Source organism: Xenopus laevis, chromosome 1S, assembly GCF_017654675.1.
Source record: "Xenopus laevis strain J_2021 chromosome 1S, Xenopus_laevis_v10.1, whole genome shotgun sequence".
NCBI lineage: Eukaryota > Metazoa > Chordata > Amphibia > Anura > Pipidae > Xenopus > Xenopus laevis.
In genome coordinates this window covers 26,209,737-26,230,068 of record NC_054372.1, presented here as the reverse complement: position 1 = coordinate 26,230,068, position 20,332 = coordinate 26,209,737, and the positions used below count along the sequence as shown (strand labels likewise).

The window sequence follows — 20,332 nt, the reverse complement described above, 5'->3', positions numbered from 1 at the left end:
GTCTGCTTGCTATAATTATTAATTCCCAGACTGAAGGAAAAAGATTCAAATAATTTATATAGTGTAATTAAAGTTCATTTTGCTTGACTAATGGGATAAAATAGGATTTTGAATAATTATTTTGGGTGATGGGTCCTCTTTAACAAAGTTTCGAAATGAACGTTAACGAAAGTTCGCTATGAAACTTAGCCAGTGTTTGGCTGCTGAGATACAACTTCGCATTTTAGGGAATTAGCGTAGTGATAGTGAAGTGTGGCGAAGCCTTCGCCGAAATAAATTCGCCCCCAAGTCTTGGAAAAAGAGGCATGCACAGAAATGGTGTAGAGAGATGACCTTGGTAGGGGTCCTACAATAGCAATATTTTGCAGGTTAGGGTCAGATGTGGGCTGAGTTTTTCCAAACCCGCACATCACTTGTGAGGAGGTTGCAGTAGTCCTTGGAAGTGCCGGGAGAAAGTGTTCTTTAGAAACACACAGTCTATGTACGCTACACATTTCCAGAGAATACAGCAGAGACATATTTGAGGAGGTCAGACTTTTATTGAAACAGAAGGCTGGAATTTTACAAGCACTGTGTAAATTTTTCTATTCTATGTACATCTCGGTACCAGAGGTTCATTACAAAGACTGAACCTTAATAAATTTATATTTTAATAAAAAATAAACACTACAACCAATACCATTCTGCTTTCCTATCACGTTTGCTGGGGAAATGGTAAAAAAAACAGGTGAAGTCAATATTGTTAATGTTGTGCATTTTTATGTCGTTGTTGCATACAGTATAAAAAAAAGAGCCCAAAGAGATTTAGTCCTTGCCCTGGATTTGCTGGAAGGGAAATATCATCCAGTGTGTCATGTAACTTTAACATCCCCAAAAAAAGAACAACTGCAATGGACCACATGAAGGATAGGGGGTTAAGAAACTGTAAGAAGTGACATATAAAAATACATAATAGAGTTCAACATGATTTCTATGGAATCACTTGGTTGAATGTGGTATAATGCACCCAGGTATCATACTATGAGCAGAAATAGCAGCTGCTAATGCTTGTTTATACATACACATCACAGAACAAAACATAAGTCACTCCATTGTTGGTGCAAGCCTGCTTATATATGCAATGCTGCTAAGACACAACCTTCTCACAAAGTCCGGACACACTGGCTTCATTACAAGATGTTCAAGGATAATTCTCAGCTCAGAAAATAATGTTCTGTAACCAAAAGATTAAGAATTATTACTTGCATTACACTCCTAGGAACACCGACTCATAACTATGACAGTGGCTCTGAGTTCAGCTAATTCTAGTTCTAGCAGAAACATATCTGTATAGTGAAAGACACCAAGTTCTCCAAAAAGCCACAAAAACATACACAAATGTGGTAACAAGTGATAACACGTGTTGTAATACTAACCGACAATACGGATTTCTTCTGGAGGAATATCGGAGTGTTAGAAATCTGTAGTAAATGAAGGGCTGAAGTAAACTCCCTTGGCCGCTGAAAATGGAAATACAAAGTTAGCCGATTGAGAAGACCAGAGTGTAAATATAATATAAGGCATGATCAAAAAAAGTGCATAGCCCACTGTGCTATCAGGTAGGCCAACAAGAACTGAAAGCAATATGGAATGAAAGGAGTAATACCTCAGGAGACAGAATCAGGTAAAAGTGTTTACTTTTGAATTCGAACTTTCTGCCACTTTCCAGTTTACAAGTATCTGTGATACCGGCAGACGAAAACTATTATTGTTATTATTAACATTTGTAAGAAGAGGAAAAGAATACCCCATATAATTCCCTAATTAAGTATCAATTCTATCTCAACTTCACTATGATTTAATTGTAACTACCCAATCTCCACTTGCCAATTGCGTAAAGTAACCAAATAATTGTTTTAAAAAGTAGTATATAAAGGTGAACAATTAAAAAGAATATTTGTAAATTCACATAAAGTGATAATTTAAATTTAAGTGATTGTACTGCTATATTGTGAATATTAAAATATTGACAATTAATTAACTAGAAAGTGTACTGTGCCTTAATTATAACTGAACTCATTAAGGAATTGATTGATAATAAATATAAAGTGTCTCAGTGCTTCATTTCATAGAATCTAATTCTCCCTGCGTTCTTGAAAAATAAATAGCCAATAAATATAAAGTGCTACAGTGCTTCACTTATTACACTCTAATTCCCAGACAAACAATTGGATAATACAACAATTAATATAATTTCTAAAGGAGGGTTTAAATCTCAATGATCATCAGGGGAGCGATTGAGGATCTTGTTAGAAATTAGAAAGAAAAGGAAAATTAGAAGGTGGAGCTGTCCCAAGAACCCTATCTAATTTTTTACTATCTCTATTTTTTACTATGTTATTATTAACATGTTTTTAAAGTGCACAGATTCAACTGTACTGTACAATAGAAGGGTATATATATTGACATATACATATTACATACAGAAATACAGCTGCTAAAAGAGGTAAAGTGTGTCCTGCTTGATAGAGTTTATTGTTTGTAAACAGAAGGAGAATGATAGCCAGCACACTGTGCAACAAATGGCTTTTTATCATTTCTAGTAGCTGTCTAGTCACCTCCTTCTTCTAATAGCTGGTAAACATTACCCAGTGGGTTAGATTGAGCAATGGTGATTTCTTTCTTTGTTTTGTTATGATTGAATGTTTAGAGCCTCTCCTATTCATCTTCCATTTTCTTACTCAAAACCACTCTAGTGGCTAGAGTAAATTAGAACCTAGCAACCAAATTCTAAACTGGAGATCTGCAGAACAAAAAGCTTAATACTTCAAAAAACCCAGAAGTCAAATTTACAAACTGTTTCAGAATATCTCAGAATCTAATGTAAAAAGAGGTTCTTAACAGGAAGGGTAAGGTAAATTATGAGGAAGCATAATATAGAGCAGCAGGTGCCCTACAGATCCTGAAGTGCAGCTACTGTCATATGCCTAAGAAGCAAGGAACTTATTCACACACATGTATTTATATATCTGCCTTTTTATGAAACACTACTAAAATACATTTATAAAAAAAAAAAAATGAACGGAGTGAATAGGAAATGGACAGTTGGCCAGCTGCCATGACTGTGCCTGCTTTGGGAACCTAGACATACAAAGACTGCACAGATGGATGACAAGATACTAGGCTTTTAATGCTATTCCCTAATGATGTGCAGAAGTAGGCATGAAAATGTAGTGGTCCTATAAGTAGCCAATGCCAAAGTTCAAACCTATAACATTTTTTTTAAATCATCTGGATCAACTTGTACTATGAGCTATCTTCCATAACCCTGTATTCCCTCACTTGCTAAACACATCCAACCCCTTCTTAACGCTATCTAAGAAGGTGTTGGATGGCTTTTTAGCAAGTGAGGGTTATGGGAGATAGCTCATAGTACAAGTTCATCCAGGGACTAGTCCAATTGCCATTTTGGAGTCAGGAAGGAATTTTTTCCCCCTCTGAGGCAAATTGGAGAGGCTTCAGATGGGTTTTTATGCCTTCCTCTGGATCAACTGGGAGTTAGGCAGGTTAAATAAAGATTTAAAAGGTTGAACTTGATGGGCATGTGTCCTTTTTCAACCTTACTTACTATGTTACTTTACCACCGCATAAGGGCCAACATATCCACAACACTGTACAATAAATAATTACAAAAAAAAAAGAAGTCCTTACCTAAGCAGCATGAACACAGTAGCGGGCATTAAAAATATCTCATTGCAAGCAATAAATTTTAGAATATTTTGCTGATTCGCATTTAGTTTGTCAAGAAAAGACCTGACAAAAGTCATGCTGTTTGGTCCTTTGGCCTGAAATAAGAAAGTCAGTAGAAAGTCAGTGTGTCAATTTATAAGAAGCAAAAGCTACGCAAGATGTAAAGCAAAAATGTTGTAGATGTGGTCAGTAAGCCATATAATACACAAGAATACAATGCACGAACATGGAGAGCTCAACCTAATCCCATCACACTTGTTGTAAGTGTAGGGTGCTAATAAGGAAGACCCTTTCCTCGCATAAGGGTCAATGGGTAAATGACAAAAGAAATTCGGATGCACACCTGTTCGTTGCAATTGTGTTCAAACGGTGATTTATTTGAAGCCCAAAGTATACATCACAAAGGGGCCCCTTTGTGTGTGCTTCCAAATTTCTTTTGTCATATAATACACAAGAAGCATGATTAACTTGTAAAATATATTCTTATAAAGTCTGCTTAGAGATTTTAATTATTATAAACGATTTATTAGCCACTGTATTACAGGAGGATGGAAGGCCATATGAGAATAGTCAGGTTTCATTCTTCTTTAAAGGAAAACTATACCCCCAAAATGAATACTTAAGTAACAGATTTATATCAAATTAAGTGGCATATTACAAAATCTTATCAAACTGGTATACAAGTAAATATTGTCCTTTTACATCTCTTGCCTTGAGACACCATTCCATGATGCTCTGTGTGCTGCCTCAGAGATCACCTGACCAGAAATACTGCAGCTCTCACTGTAACAGGAAGAAATGTGGAAGCAAAAGACAGAACTCTTTCTGTTAATTGGCTCATGTGACCTAACATGTATGGTTTGTTTCTGTGCACAGTGAATCGTACGATCCCAGGGGGCTGCCCTTATTTTTTAAAATGCCAATTTTCTATTTATGATTATCCAATGGCACATACTACTAGAAAAGTATATTATTATGAAAATGGTTTATTTACCTGAAGCAGGTTTACATATGAGCAGTTTTATGCGATATCTTTTTATAGAGACCTACATTGTTTGGGGGGGGGGGGGGTATAGGTTTCCATTAACTTTTTTTCCCAGTGGAATCAATCAAAATTTACCAAATCCACATCCCGGTACTGTTAATATGTCTCCGAGCCATAATAAATGGATCTTTGCTGTAACAAGTACTATTGATGGTGGACTGCTCTAAACCTGCCCCTCAGTATGGGGTTTGCCTACATATCCAATCCCACACTTTTTTTAGAGTCGCTTTTGCAGCAATAATTATGCACACAGTTCATCCAAGAAGATTTGGTCCAGGATATTCAGGTTAGACACTTGAGCAGCTCAAATAGTGCTACAGATTATTTACTGGATTGGTATCAAAATGTATTTTCTGCTTGAGTAACTCCACCCTTACCCTGGCTTTGTGTTTGGGATCATTGTCTTGCGGAAAGATTAACTTTTTCCCAAAGATCTGGTTTTCATTAGCTTGAAATTCATTCTCTTGCTCTATTTTCTCTCTTCCAAGTCAGCTGCTTATTGGTCTGTCTATGGGGCCCTCCACTAGGCCCGTCCAGGCCAAAAAATGGGGCTGATTTAAAAATTTTGCTGGGGAAGGGACACCAGTTTGCTTATGCAGTCCTCATCCTGATGAACTGCATTTACTGTTGTGATCAGGGCAATATTGCCTACTTCAAGGTGGGTACATCTGGGAAACATCAAATTGTTTGGTGGACCAGCCAAATGAGCTTAAAGGGGAACTATCGCAAAAATTAAAATTTAATGGAAGCTTCATCATACTGAAATAAGAAACTTTCTGAATTCAATCAATTAAAAATTCTGCATCGTTTCTGAAATAATCAAGTTCATCTTCACTATTCCTCTCTCAGCATCTGTTTCTCTTCATTCTCTCTTCATGCAGGAGTTGGGTGTCAAATATTCATTGTCAGTTAGATCCAATATACCATATATACTCGAGTATAAGCCGAGGTACCTAATTTTACCTAGAAAAACTGGGTAAACGTATTGACTCGAGTATAAGCCTAGGCTGAGAAATGATGGACTGGGAGACTTGGCACTCTATTACTAAATACCCCCAGAGCTCACAAAAAGATGGCACAGCAGCAAGTACATGTATAATACCCCCAGATATCATAGCAGAATGGCACAGATTTAATGCCTGCTCTGCTCTCTGGCTTTAACTAGAAAGTGGACCAGTAGCCAGCACAATAACCCAGGGACAACTTAACAGAGGCACTGACTGACCGTATGGGTGGGAAAGTGGTGAGAAGCCTGCAGACTGCAGTGCTAATGTGATAGTAGCAGCTCCTTCCTTGCTTCCGTTTCTCCCGAGCTGAAAACCATTTGAGTGCTGCTGGCCAATCAGATGCACACAGCTGCTGGTAGCGCGCTCGCCTTCTCCCTGTCACAGCCGAAGTAATTTGATCCTGCAGCAGAGACTGCGACAAGGGAGGAGGAGCGGCAGCAAGGGAAGCTGTGAAAAGAAAAGTCTGCTGCAGAGAAGAAAAGCTCTGAGGGAGCGGGAGACAAAATCACTGCACTGTCTTTGATTCCCGGTAGTGCAACTCGGCAATGGAGCGTTTCAATAGGGGCCGCATTGATCTCCATCCCGGGCCGCAGGTTGCAACCACCCCTGAATAGTGCATCTCCTCTACAGTGCGCCAGTACTTACAGTAGGAAGCGATGGATTAGGGCAGTCTTGCCGACCCCACGGATGCGTAGCCCCATCAGGGGTGCAGGGGACACGGAGGAGCTCATGAAGCGCAGCCTGTTTTGCAGCCTTCTGCGTATGACTCGCGTATAAGCCGAGAGTTTTTCACCAAATTTTGGGTGCTGAAAAACTCGGCTTATACACGAGTATATACGGTATCTTATAGGGGGCTCCTTTTGCCTAGAAGATGTATTAGAGCTCATTAGTGCAAATTATCAGAAATCCTGTCTCTCTACATGTAGACAAGGGAAAGTTGTGCTCACCACTAATTTTTAAAACCATTAGGCAGGGGTGCAATGAGGCTGTGACCACAAAATACATTTAGACAAATACAAGAGTCCTCTACACTCAACCCATTATCAATATATTTAAGACATTGAGACATTTTGTGCATACAGCTACTAAAAAATGCCTTACCCTTTAAACAAAACAGCAATGAATCAGATGCAATTTGAGTGTAGGACTGGCCAGATATGGGAGGACTTTGACGTAGTTGGCCAGCTTAAATATATTGCAATATATGGACAAGCAATCACTGTTTTGTTTAAAGGGTAAGGCATTTAGTAGCTGTATGCACAAAATGTTTCAATGTCTTGAATATATTGATAAAGGACATCTTATATTTCTCTACAGGCAGAATTTGTGCAAAAGGCAGGTATTTTGTTAGATTTTGTTTGTACTGGGATCAGTTATTTGAGTGAGCTCTAATTCCTCTGCTAGGAAAGGAGCACCCCAATAAGAAAAATTGGATCTAACTGTCAATGATTATCAAGACAGAATGAAGAGAAACAGATGCTGAGAAAGGAATAGTGAACATAAACTTGATTATTTCAGAAACTAATATTTAATTAATTGTATTTAGAAAGTTTCTTATTTCAGTATGACGCTTATATTCAATTTTCGGCATAGTTCCCCTGGTGTCATAAGTACAAAAAGGTGGCTCAGCCACAGTACTCATTTTAATCCATCTCACAATTTGCAGCATGATTTAAAAATGTGTGTGTAAGCAACAGGTGACCAAGCTTAACACACTCGTGCAAAATTGCTTGGAAGAATGAGCCAAACCATCCCTCTTGCACAGTGTACAATGCTGGTATGCACTTACCCAACAAGACTAAAAGCTGCTGTTGCTGAAAAAGATGTCTAAACAATATCTTGGGGACAGAATACGAACACATTTATTGCAGCTACAAATTCCTAGCTTACTCTTCAGGATACTTACATCTAAAACCTTCTTTGTGTAAGTTGATGCATGAAGCAAGGAAAAGAGCAAGACTGGGAAAATACTCACTGGAGAAAAATGATTAAGGAAAATCAGCGGCAAATTAGTGCTCAAAGGAAACGATTTGCATTAGGTGCGCTGCATATTTTGCCTTCACAGATTCATTTAGAACTTTGACACATACAGTTGACAAGGAACAGTTATACATATTTACTTTTGTAAGTTAAAAATAGGAACTAACTACCACTGGAATCAAGGTGTTAAAATAATAAAGAGGTATAAGGTTATCCAGAGAGCTTCACACTATGGGCAGGCCCTATCCCACAGCATCCATTTTATGCAAAAAAAAAAAAAAAAAAGTTTTATTTTATTTATTACCATTATTACTACAGGTATGGGACCTGTTATCCAGAATGCTCGGGACCTGGGGGGTTTTCGGATAATGGATCTTTCTTAATATCTTAAGTCTACTAGGAAATCATGTAAACATTAAATAAACCCAATAGGCTGGTTTTGTTTCTAATAAGGATTAATTATATTTTAGTTGGGATCAAGCACAAGCTACTGTTTTATTATTACAGAGAAAAGAGAAATCAATTTAAAAAAAGATTATTTCATTACAATAGAGTCTATAGGACACAGCCATTCTGTAATTCAGAGCTTTCTGGATAACGTAATAACATAATCTGCATGTATCCATATTGGGATTATTTAACATTTGAATGATTTATAGCAGACCAAATTACGGGAAAATCGCTCAATCCATGTTCCAAGCGTTCCAGAAAATAGATGTTATGTCTGTTTGTGCAAATGTTAATGCACAGTTACAGGGGTCCAAATGTTTGCACGTGCCACAATTACGACTTTCTTCCTATGTTTTAAAGTTGGCAAAATTAAATGATCACTGTGCATTAACATTTGCAACAATGTTGCTTTTTAACACACTGGTTCCTGCATAAGTTGTTCACTACTTTTTACTTACGGTAAGTAATTTGACCAAGATGCCTAAAGTATTGCATTCAATTGTAAGAATCTCATCAGGTAAGTAGGTGTAACCTATAAAAATTTACAGACAGCCAAATAAGATAAATGTGGTGCTTACAAAACAATAAATGGCACATGATATTATTCTTGTGTCAGATGTTAAAGTATTTAGTATTATTGTAACTATTGTAACTATTGTTGCTAATGGGGAGCTCTGCATCCCCTTCTTATTAAGAACAAAAATACTAATATAGGTATGGGACCTGTTATCCAGAATGCTCGGGACCTTGAGTTTCCTGGATAATGAATCTTTCCATAATTTGGATTTTCATACCTTAAATCTACTAGAAAATCATGTAAACATTAAATTAACCCAATAGTCTGGTTCTGCTTCCAATAAGGATTAATTATATATATATATATAAATATATTGATAATGGGTTGAGTGCAGAGGAATCTTGTATTTGACTATATGTATTTTGTGGTCACAGCCTCATTGCACCCCCGCCTAATGATTTTAAAAACTAGTGGTGAGCACAACTTTCCCTTGTTTGTTATAGTTCTACAAGAGCAGTGACCAGCTCCATGTTGTAGCTCCTACCCCTCCCAGCTATAGTCAGGTGATCCCACTGGTGTCTAATAAAAGGGCAGCCAAGTTTGGGAGTTTTACTTTGAAAGCAGCTAGTAAGTTGCAGGTAAAACGCATTCGTCCCTTTTATAAAATGTATAATGAAACCATAGAATTCTTAATGAATCAAATGAAAATTGAGCATAGGACTGGCCAGATATGGGATGACTTTGACATAGTTGGCCAACTTAAATATATTGCAATATATGGACAAACAATCCCTGTTTTGTTTAAAGGGTAAGGCATTTTTCAGTAGCTGTATGCACAAAATGTCTCTGTCTTAAATATATTGATAATGGGTTGAGTGCAGAGGAATCTTGTATTTGTCTATATGTATTTTGTGGTCACACCCTCATTACACCCCCGCCTAATGATTTTAAAAACTAGTGGTGAGCACAACTTTCCCTTGTTTGTTATAGTTCTACAAGAGCAGTGACCAGCTCCATGTTGTAGCTCCCACCCCCTCCAACTATAGTCAGGTGATCCCACTGGTGTCTAATAAAAGGGCAGCCAAGTTTGGGAGTTTTACTTTGAAAGCAGCTAGTAAGTTGCAGGTAAAACGCATTTGTCCCTTTTATAAAATGTATAATGAAACCATAGAATTCTTAATGAATCAAATGAAAATTGAGCATAGGACTGGCCAGATATGGGATGACTTTGACGTAGTTGGCCAGCTTAAATATATTGCAATATATGGACAAACAATCCCTGTTTTGTTTAAAGGGTAAGGCATTTTTCAGTAGCTGTATGCACAAAATGTCTCTGTCTTAAATATATTGATAATGGGTTGAGTGCAGAGGAATCTTGTATATATATATATATATATATATATATATATATATATATATATATATATATATATATATATATATATATATATATATATATATATATATATATATATATATATATATATATATATATATATTTATTTATAGTATTTCCGAGTGGGCAGCACTCCGCCTTTGAAACTTGCCTCGGGTGCAGGGTAAATTAAGTAAATAATAAAGGAATGACTAGCAACACCCTATCCCAATCCTAATTTGCATATGAAAATTAGGATTTGGACTGGTATTCACCCGAATCTTTTGCAAAGGATTCAGAGTTTCGACTTACAGTACAAGGCACTCTTTTATTATTCCAGAGAAAAAGGAAATAACTTTTAACTTTAACTATGTGTAAAATGGAGTCTGAGAGACAGCCATTCTGTAATTCAGAGTTTTCTGGATAACGGGGTTCCGGATAACGGTATGGGATCTGTTATCCGGAAACCCATGATACCTAAAGTTCCGAATTACAGAAAGGCCATCTCCCGTAAACTCCATTTTAACCAAATCTAAATTAAAAAAAAAATGATTTCCCTTTTCTATTTAATATAATAAATCCTTATTGGAAGCAAAACCAACCTACTGGGTATATGGAATGCCCCAGGTCCCGAGCATTCTGGATAACAGGTCCCATACCTGTATCTACATCACACATAAGGGTTATTTTAATTTAACTTCCTTGTTAAACCACAGAAACAGACCACGGCAGCCGTCTTTTTAGGGCCTCCACAGTTTTTCTAATAATCTGATGCCAGTTACCACATGCCAGAGATTAACACACTGTACAAATGACTAAAATAATGTTTTTTGCATTTTATGTATATATCGGCAAAGGATACTTGTAACAGGATAGGAATTGACAAAGATGAGTGAATACAGGAGGTAATGACAACTGTCCTCTAGCAGAGCTTGGGCCAGGAATGCCCGGCTTAGTTGGAAATGTGGTAATCTCTGATGCAGTCGAAGAGCACTAGTCAAAGCGTTTGCCAACAAGGCACGTTGATAGAAGCTAGCGGCTTCATGTAAGCTGGAAATGAAGAATAAAGAAGACACTATTCCATTAGCTGAGAAAACACCAATAGTTCCTAGAGGGCCTGTATCCAAACGCTAATAAAAGAAACAAGCATGGTGCACAATCAATAATAATATACATTCAAAAGTCATTCCCTATATAATGTGTATCTTTATTTTCACCACATTGTACAAAAGTAAAACATTTTAGTTTTCATTAGGACCTTTCTCAAAGATCCTTGATGTATACAGTAGAACCCCAATTTTATGTTTTTCAGGGGACCAGGAAAATGATTTAAAATCCGGGAAAATGTAAAATCAGGGAAATGTGTTAAAGTAAGTTTTTCTTCAAGTACTGAAAAGATATAAGTTTTACTTTGAGATACAATATTTACTGTGTTAATAACAAGGGTTACACTATGGGGGACATGTGCAAGACTCTCTGTCATATACACAATCTCAAGCAATAAGTGATTGGTGCAGGACTGTATCAGGGGCAGACTAATTGGAATTGACCATTTAGAGGCAGAATCTGTTGTTATTATTATTAGGGATGGGTGCATTTGACCCGTTTCGTCAAAAGTTTGCTGCCAGCAAAATGTCGCCGACGCCCATTAAAAAAAATTGTTAAGCAACGAATACAAATCCATGGGCGTCAATTCCACAGCGAAACTAGGCAAAAAAAATCCGCTCATCCCTAGTTAGTATTTAAACCTCTTTATTTCAAAACTAATAACATTCATAGAGGAAAAAAACTTTTACATAAGGACACAATTTTGATGCAAAAACATTACTTAAAATCAAGGAAATGCATCCATTGAAATGCATTATAAATTGGTGAGACCAAGAATAAAAAATGCTAAATGTGGGAAACCTTAAAGGGATACTGTCATGGGAAAAAACATTTTTTTCAAAATGAATCAGTTAATAGTGCAGCAGAATTCTGCACTGAAATCCATTTCTCAAAAGAGCAAACAGATTTTTTTATATTCAATTTTGAAATCTGACATGGGGCTAGACATATTGTCAATTTCCCAGCTGTCCCAAGTCATGTGACTTGTGCTCTGATAAACTTCACTCACTCTTAGGCTAAGGGCACACTAGGCGATATCGCCGCGATTTGACTCGCGGCGACTTTTCGCCGCGACTTTTAATCCGCAATCGCTGTGGAAACTTTTGCGCTGGCGTCTATGGGGAATCGCGAGCGTAAAAACACACGCGGCGATCTTTTTTCTATTGTCGCTCGAAATCGCCTCGCTAGGCGATTTCGAGCGACAATAGAAAAAAGATCGCCGCGTGTGTTTTTACGCTGGCGATTTGACGCGATTCCCCATAGACGCCAGCGCCAAAGTTTCCCCAGCGATTGCGGATTAAAAGTCGAGTCAAATCGCGGCGCTATCGCCTAGTGTGCCATTAGCCTTAACTGCTGTACTGCAAGTTAGAGTGATATCACCCAACTCCCTTTTCCCCCCCAGTAGCCAAACAAAAGAACAATGGGAAGGTAACCAGATAGCAGCTCCCTAACACAAGATAACAGCTGCCTGGTAGATCTAAGAACAACACTCAATAGTAAAAACCAATGTCCCACTGAGACACATTCAGTTACATTGAGAAGGAAAAACAGCAGCTTGCCAGAAAGCATTTCTCTCCTAAAGTGCAGGCACAAGTCACATGACCGGGGGCAGCTGGGAAATTGACAAAATGTCTAGCCCCATGTCAAATTTCAAAATTGAATATAAAAAAAATCTGTCAACATTAAATAAACCCATTAGGCTGGTTTTGCCTCTAATAAGGATTAATTATATCTTAGTTTGGATCAAGTACAAGCTACTGTTTTATTATTACAGAGAAAAAGGAAATTATTTTTAAAAATTTGGATTATTTGGATAAAATGGAGTCAGCATTTCAGTAATTGAGAGCTTTCCGGATAACATGTTTCCGGATAATGGGTCCCATATCTGTACTGTAAAACTATGGTTATGTACTTTTCTACCAGTGCTGAAGATTCTTGTCATTTAAGGGATATATATAGATATATATATATATATAGATATATATATATAGATATATATATATTATATATAGATATATAGATATAGATATATATAGATATATATATATAGATATAGATATATATAGATATATATATATAGATATATATATATATATAGATATATAGATATAGATATATATAGATATATATATATAGATATAGATATATATAGATATATATATATAGATATATATAGATATATATATATATATATATATATATATATATATATATATATATATATATATATATATATATATATATATATAGCTATAGATATATATATAGCTATAGATATATATATATATATATATTTATTTCACAGGAAGAAAGCGCTCACGGCTAAATTTTCATAAAAAATTATAGGATCTTTATCCCATCAACCAAATATCTACGCATTTCGATCCCAGAGGATCATCATCAGGATAAAACATAACAGATAATGGAATGCCCTTCATCTACTTTGTATTAAATTAATAATGTCCCAGTACAAGGTGCCAATCAGAGTTAAACTGAATACAAGATACTTACCCTAAAATTGGTAGAATAAATAAAGCTGAACAGTATACTGTAAACCACCGGGAAAGCCACATTGCAGTGTCAAGCTTATTTGCCATCAGAAATTGCTATAAAACGATACATACATTTAGAATTGATATATAATTTTTTACTCAAAGAGAAAATGATTAGGGCAAAAATATTAACATTTGCATTAGGTCAACCACACTTAAGTACATTTCAAAATACAGTGGAACCTCAATTTTACATCCCCTGATTTTGTTTTCCCTCATTTTACATCGGACAGGAGGTTAGACATATTGTTAGTTTCTAGCTGCCCTCAGTCATGTGACTTGTGCTCTGAAAAACATCAGTAACGCTTTACTGCAAGTTGGAGTGATATCACCCCCTCCCTTTCCCTCCCAGCAGCCTAACAAAAGAACAATAGGAAGGTAACCAGATAGCAGCTTCATAACACAAGATAACAGTTCCCCTGGTATATCTAAGAACAGCACTCAATATTAAAATGCAGGTCCCACTGAGACACATTGAGTTGGAGAAACAACAGCCTGCCAGAAAGCAGTTCCATCCTAAAGTGCTGGCTCTTCCTGAAAGCACCTAGCCAGGCAAAATGACATGAGATGGCGCCTACACCAATATTAAAAAAATACACTTGCTGGTTCAGGAATGACATTTTAAATAGTAAAGTGAATTATTTGCAGTGTAAGTGTAATTTAAAAATAAAAACTACACCATAAAAATCATGGCAGAATCCCTTTAAGGAAAATTAAGCCATGAAAACAAACTAGATGTGCCGTATTTTACATATTTAAAGTAACATCAAAAAAATTAAATATAATGTAGTGTTGCCCTGCACTGGTAAAACTGCTGTGTTTGTGTAATTGTGTATATAAACAAGCTGCTGTGTAACAATGGGGGCAGCCATTCAAAGGAAAGAAGGTTCAGGTTACACAGCAGACAAGCTCTGTAGAATAATGGTGTTATCTGTTATCTACTTTTTATCCTGTGCTATAGAGCCATTTTTCAATTTCCGCCATTTTTACACAGCAGCTTGTTTATATGAACTATAGTAGTGTTTCTGAAGCAAACACATCAGTTTTACCAGTGCAGGGCAACATTAATGATAATTTCATTAATTTTAAACACTTTAATTTCTTGGTGTTATTGTTCCTTTAACTTAATGCACCAACCTAGACTTGTACAGTGATTATCCATGTTTGTATTTGATGCACAATTTAATGGTAGTGTGCATTTTTTTCAACATGAGAGGCATACTTCAGTGTTTATGAAATGATCCCATAGGCACACAATAGCGTTTACAAATGTTTTATACAGCAAGCACGAAACATTTTAGTAACACCAAAAATATCCATCTATACTGCCGGACACACACTGATGCGCTGCCCAATTTTGTACCTGCACTTTGTTAGAGTGAGTATAAAGCTACTTACCACTACTCCTCCCTGCGGAGGCCCACTTGGCGTTGTGTCTGCCATGTTCCCAAAGACCTGAATTTGCCAAGAAAAGGGTGTTTATTACTGGTTGGCATACAGTTAAAACGTTACTAGTCATATACAGGTATGGGAATGGTTATGCTTGGGACCCGGGGTTTTCCGGATAACGGTTCTTAATAATAATTTGGATCTTCAGACCTTAAGTCTAAGGGTAAGGGCACACTGGCAGATTTGGGGAGATTAGTCGCCCCGGCGACAAATCGCCTTTTCTTTGGGACGACAATCTCCCAGAACTACCTTCCAGCCGGCTATAATGAAAAGTCGTTCTCCGAAGTCACCCGAAGTTTCCTCGGAAAACAAAGCGTCGCGAGAGCCATACCGCTGGCAATTTTTCATTATAGCCGGCGGGAAGGTAGGGGGAAGGCAGCCAGGTGACTAATCTCCCTGAATCTGCCCCTACCCTAAACAAAATAATGTAAACATTACATAAACCCAACAGGCTGCTTTTACTTCCAATAAGGAATAATACTATCTTAGTTTGGATCAGGTACAAGGTACTGTTTTATTATTACAGAGAAAAATCACTAATAAAAATTTGGATTATTTGGATAAAATGGAGTCTATGGGAGACCTTTCCGTAATTCGGAGCTTTCTGGATAACAGGTTCCTGGATTACGGATCCTATACCTGTACAAAGAATACAGGTGAGGACATTAAGGGGCACATTTACTATGGATTCGACCATCGAAGTCGAAGGATTTACCGCAATTCGTTCGATCGAAGGATTTTAATCCATCGATCAAACGATTTTCCTTCGATCAGAAATTGCTAGGGGGACCTTCCCCATAGGCTAACATTGGTGCTCGGTAGGTTTTAGGTGGCGAAGTAGATGGTCGAAGTTTTCTTTTTTAAAGAGACATTACTTCGACTATCAAATGGTCGAATAGTCTAACGATTTTTAGTTAAAAAAATAAATAAAAAAAAATGCTAAAGCTAAATGCTATTATGTATGCCCTACAATCCTTTAAAGGAATTGTTCAGTGTAAAAATAAAAACTGGGTAAATAAATAGGCTGTGCAAAATAAATGTTTCTAATATAGTTAGTTAGCCAAAAATGTAATGTATAAAGACCAGGCAGTAACCAATCAGTGACTTGAGGGTGGGGGAACATAACTGTTGCTTTTGAATCTTAGCTGCATGCTGAGGCAAATGGATTGCAAACTCCCTGAACAGTTATGACCCATGTGGCCCCCCTTCCAGTCGCAGAGCTGAAAAGCAGGAAGTAGTGCTCTGGCTATTATGTTAGACATCCAGTCACTCCTGTCTTTATACATTACATTTTGGCTAACTAACTATATTAGAAACATTATTATTTTTTTTTTTTTTTTGCAAAGCCTATTTATTTACCCAGTATTTATTTTTACACTGAACTGTTCCTTTAAAATCAACATCCACAATGGCTGCAGAGTAGCTAATTTATAAATAGCCTTTATTAATGCTAAATCAAAGCAAAAACACATTTTTTTACAAGTGATTAAAAACATCATATTATAATTAAATGCACACTTAGGGTAAGGGCACACCTGGCGATTCGGGGAGATTTAGTCGCTTGGCGACTAATCGCCTCTTCTTTGGGGCGACTAATCTCCCCGAACGGCTTCCCGCTGTCTTCCGCCAGCTATAATAAAAAATCGCCTGCAGCATGGCTCACGCTGCGCTTCGTTTTTCGAAGTTGCTCGAAGTTGCCTCACGAGGAAATTTTGCCAGGTGTGCCCTTACCCTTAAGAATACAGTAAACCCTGTAAAAATCTTTCCTTCTATACCTATGAGCCGCAGCTAGCATGTGTAAAAGTGTAAAATTATTTGTCACAGTAAAATGCCACCGCTGTCTATTCATTCCTATGGGATTATTTAGGCACATATATCAATGGGGGAAAGTTGGTGAGTTCACCATTTGATAAATACACCACTAAAAAAAATTTGCCCCAACCCTAATACTTGTCAGTACTGATGTCAACGATCTATGGCAGTTAAGGAAGAATTATGAGTATGTTATGAGTAGCTGCAGCTCATACGTAGAAGGATAAACGTTTGCAGGGTTTAATGTATTGTTAAGGCTTCTCTGTACATTGAAATATAATATGATGGCAACAAAGTAAATCTACCCCTTTGTCTACACTAAAACTTTGACAGGCAATATTCGGTAAAATGCTTTCAAGGATATTTAATTGCAGGGTTGCTGCTATAATACTTCTCTTTTAATTACAGGTATCAGTTATCCGGAAACCCATTATCCAGAAAGTTCTGAATTACAGAAAGGATGTCTCCCATAGACTGCATTATAATAAAATAATCCAAATACTAAAAATGATTTCCTTTTTCTCTGTAATAATAAAACAGTTTCTTGTACTTGATCCAAACTAAGATATAATTAATCCTTATTGGAAGCAATGCCAGCCTATTGGGTTTATTTAATGTTTACATGATTTTGTAGAAGACTTAAGGTATGAAGATCCAAATTACAGGAAGATCTGTTATCCAGAAACCCCCAGGTCCCGAGCATTCTGAATAACAGGTCCAACACTTGTACTTGTACTAAATCAATGTTTTACACTGCATCAGGCTTTACTGGGGTAGTTCATCTTTTAGTTAACTTTTTGTATGTTACAGTATAGCTAATTTTAAGCAACTTTTCAGTTGGCCTTCATATTTTCTTTTTTTTTTATATATAGCTTCTTCTGACTCTTTCCAGCTTTCAACTGGGGGTCACTGTCCCTCCTCTAAAAACAACTGCTTAGTAATCTTACACATCTATTATTATTGCTACTAGTTATTACTCATCTTTCTATGCAGGCCCCTCCTAGTCATATTCCAGTCTTTTATGCAAATCAGTAATTGGTTGTTATGGTAATTTAGATCCTAAAAACTAGATTGCTGAAATTGCAATCCGCAGAGCCACTGAATAAAAAGCTCAATAACTCAAAAACCACAAATGGTAAAAAAAAAAAAAATGAAAACCAATTACAAATTTAAAGGTGAACAACCCCTATAAGGATAAGATATAGTGATAAAGGATAAGGTATAGTGATAAAGTACTTTGGCACTCTTGACCTGACACTCCTGTGCCTTCCTGTTTGGTAACTCCACCTCTCGAGTTACAAATTAAAAGGTGTTGTTCACCTCTGAGTTAATTTTTAGTATGATGTATTGTAGAGAGTAATAATCTGAGACAACTTGCAACTGTTTTTCATTTTTTATTACTTGGGTTTTTTTCCTTATTTAGCGGCTCTCAGGCCAGGATTTGTGGTGTGGCCACAAAGGCCCAGGCCAGCACAATTTTAGGGGCAGCATGCCGCCCAGCTGCAATCCAAGGGAGCACAGGGGACGTGTATACCTTTACGCATCATCCCCAGTGCGAGCGCGGGTGCCGGCACTAAGGCCCAGTGGCCCCGGGGCGCCGCAGCAAGAAGTCAGGGCCTGGCAGCTGTACAGTTTGCAATTTCAACAATCTGTCCATTGTCCAAATTACCCTAGCAACCTTGCATTAATTTGAATAAGAGAGTGGAATATGAATAGAAGAGGCCTGGATAGAAACATGAGTAATAAAAAGTTCGCAATAACAATACATATGTATCCTTACAGAGGATATGTTTTTAGAAGGGATCAGTGATCCCATTTTGAAAGCTCGAGTCAGAAGAAAAATGCAAATAATTAAAAAAAAACTATAAAAAATGAAAGCCAATTGAAACGTTGCTTAGAATTAGCCATAATATAACATACGAAAATATGACTTAAAGGAGACATATAGGATGAATGAAATAAAAAACTAAATTTTGTAGGCAATTATAAATAACGTATGGTGTTGCTTTTAGACGGTGCTTGAAATTAATATGGTCTTTAAAAATAGCCCCTTTATTGGAGCTCCCTATAGATGTTCTCTGTTGGTGTTTCAAATGATGGGTGGGTGTGTCCTATGGCAGGAAGGGGACAGCCAATCATAGCCCTGCAGTCACACAAGCACAAACAGCCTTCAGTTCCCTATCAGGTCCTGCTAGCTGCTGATTGGTTCCTGTCCTACAGTACAAGTGAGCTGAGAACCACCAGCACAGCCTGGGAATTCAGGGAGCAGGAAGTGGAAGAGAAGGGGGGGGGGGTTATTAGTGTTTTTCGAGAAATATTCAATAAATCAGCCGGGAACACTACTTATTCAAGCACAATTCTTTTATATCTAAATGTGTATAACGCACTGGCACATTCTTATTTTTTAGACAAAATGTCTCCTTTAAATGTGAACCAGCCCTTTAACCAATGAAATGAGTAAATCAATTAAATCCTCTATACGTCACCTCCAGCCACTGCCAGAAGACTCAGTGTCGTGTAGAAAACGCAATGATATAAACAGGGAGAGGGGCACGGAGCAGTCACCCCGGGGTCGGAAGCATAATCCGTCTGATCTGCACTTACTTACCGGCCCCACTGCTGTCAGTGACAAGACCGAGCAGTACATACATGATCTGTGTATGGGAAGGAACATGACGGAAGCCTAGTTGCCTCCCTCCCCTTCCCAATTTGTGACCCTTCTAATCGCGCATAATGTCCGACAGCACCCGGATCGCTACTTACACCTCCCGCAAAGCCGCTAACCGCAAGCTCCTTGCCTCCTGTCTTTCAGGCAATTCCTGGTGCCCCAAGTCTCATCACGCGAGGCTATGGCGTCACAACTTGGCGTAATCGCAGAGACGTATCACGTAGCCATCTTGTGGGAGGGACGCGCTAAAATGACGTAACTGACAGTTACTGCTTCGTTCCCAGTCTGATTATTCACATCCTGCTTTTGTTAAAGAAATAAAAATGATTAGTAGTTTGAAAGTCCGAGTATTTTTGTGCAAACAAGGGGCAGAAGAACAAGGGCTAATTTAAATAATCTTAACAGTTGTTCCTGGTCCTATAGGGCTCCTGTTGATCAAAATATTATCCCCATCCAAAAGTGGAGCTAATAGAGCCCACAGTCTGAATGGGGGTAACTAGTTTTTTTTAATTGTCCCCCACCATTGCTGTGACACCTGCACCACGAGGGAGCGGCCATGTCAGTCAGAGCTCATGCGCAAAGCCGCTTCTGGTCTGGTGCCACACGTCAATAACCAATTTGAGCATTCGTTCATTATACGT

The 20,332-nt window shown here is 37.5% G+C and overlaps 1 protein-coding gene across 2 annotated transcripts; it reads right to left on the bottom strand.

Annotated features, from left to right (window-relative positions):
- Positions 1 to 519: 519 nt before the first annotated feature.
- Positions 520 to 19,939, bottom strand: tmem33.S (transmembrane protein 33 S homeolog). Of its 2 annotated transcripts, none has more exons than XM_018243121.2 (8): positions 19,787 to 19,939; positions 15,161 to 15,217; positions 13,722 to 13,816; positions 10,966 to 11,153; positions 7,688 to 7,755; positions 3,691 to 3,824; positions 1,416 to 1,499; positions 520 to 1,213 (listed from the first exon to the last, which is right to left on the bottom strand). In XM_018243121.2, the coding sequence occupies exons 2-8, from the start codon at positions 15,203 to 15,205 to the stop codon at positions 1,084 to 1,086; spliced, it is 744 nt and encodes a 247-aa protein (XP_018098610.1). In that variant the 5' UTR covers positions 15,206 to 15,217; positions 19,787 to 19,939; the 3' UTR covers positions 520 to 1,083. The 2 variants fall into 2 exon arrangements, with proteins under 2 accessions (XP_018098610.1, XP_018098609.1); XM_018243120.2 differs by lacking the exon at positions 19,787 to 19,939 and adding an exon at positions 19,632 to 19,751.
- Positions 19,940 to 20,332: the final 393 nt, after the last annotated feature.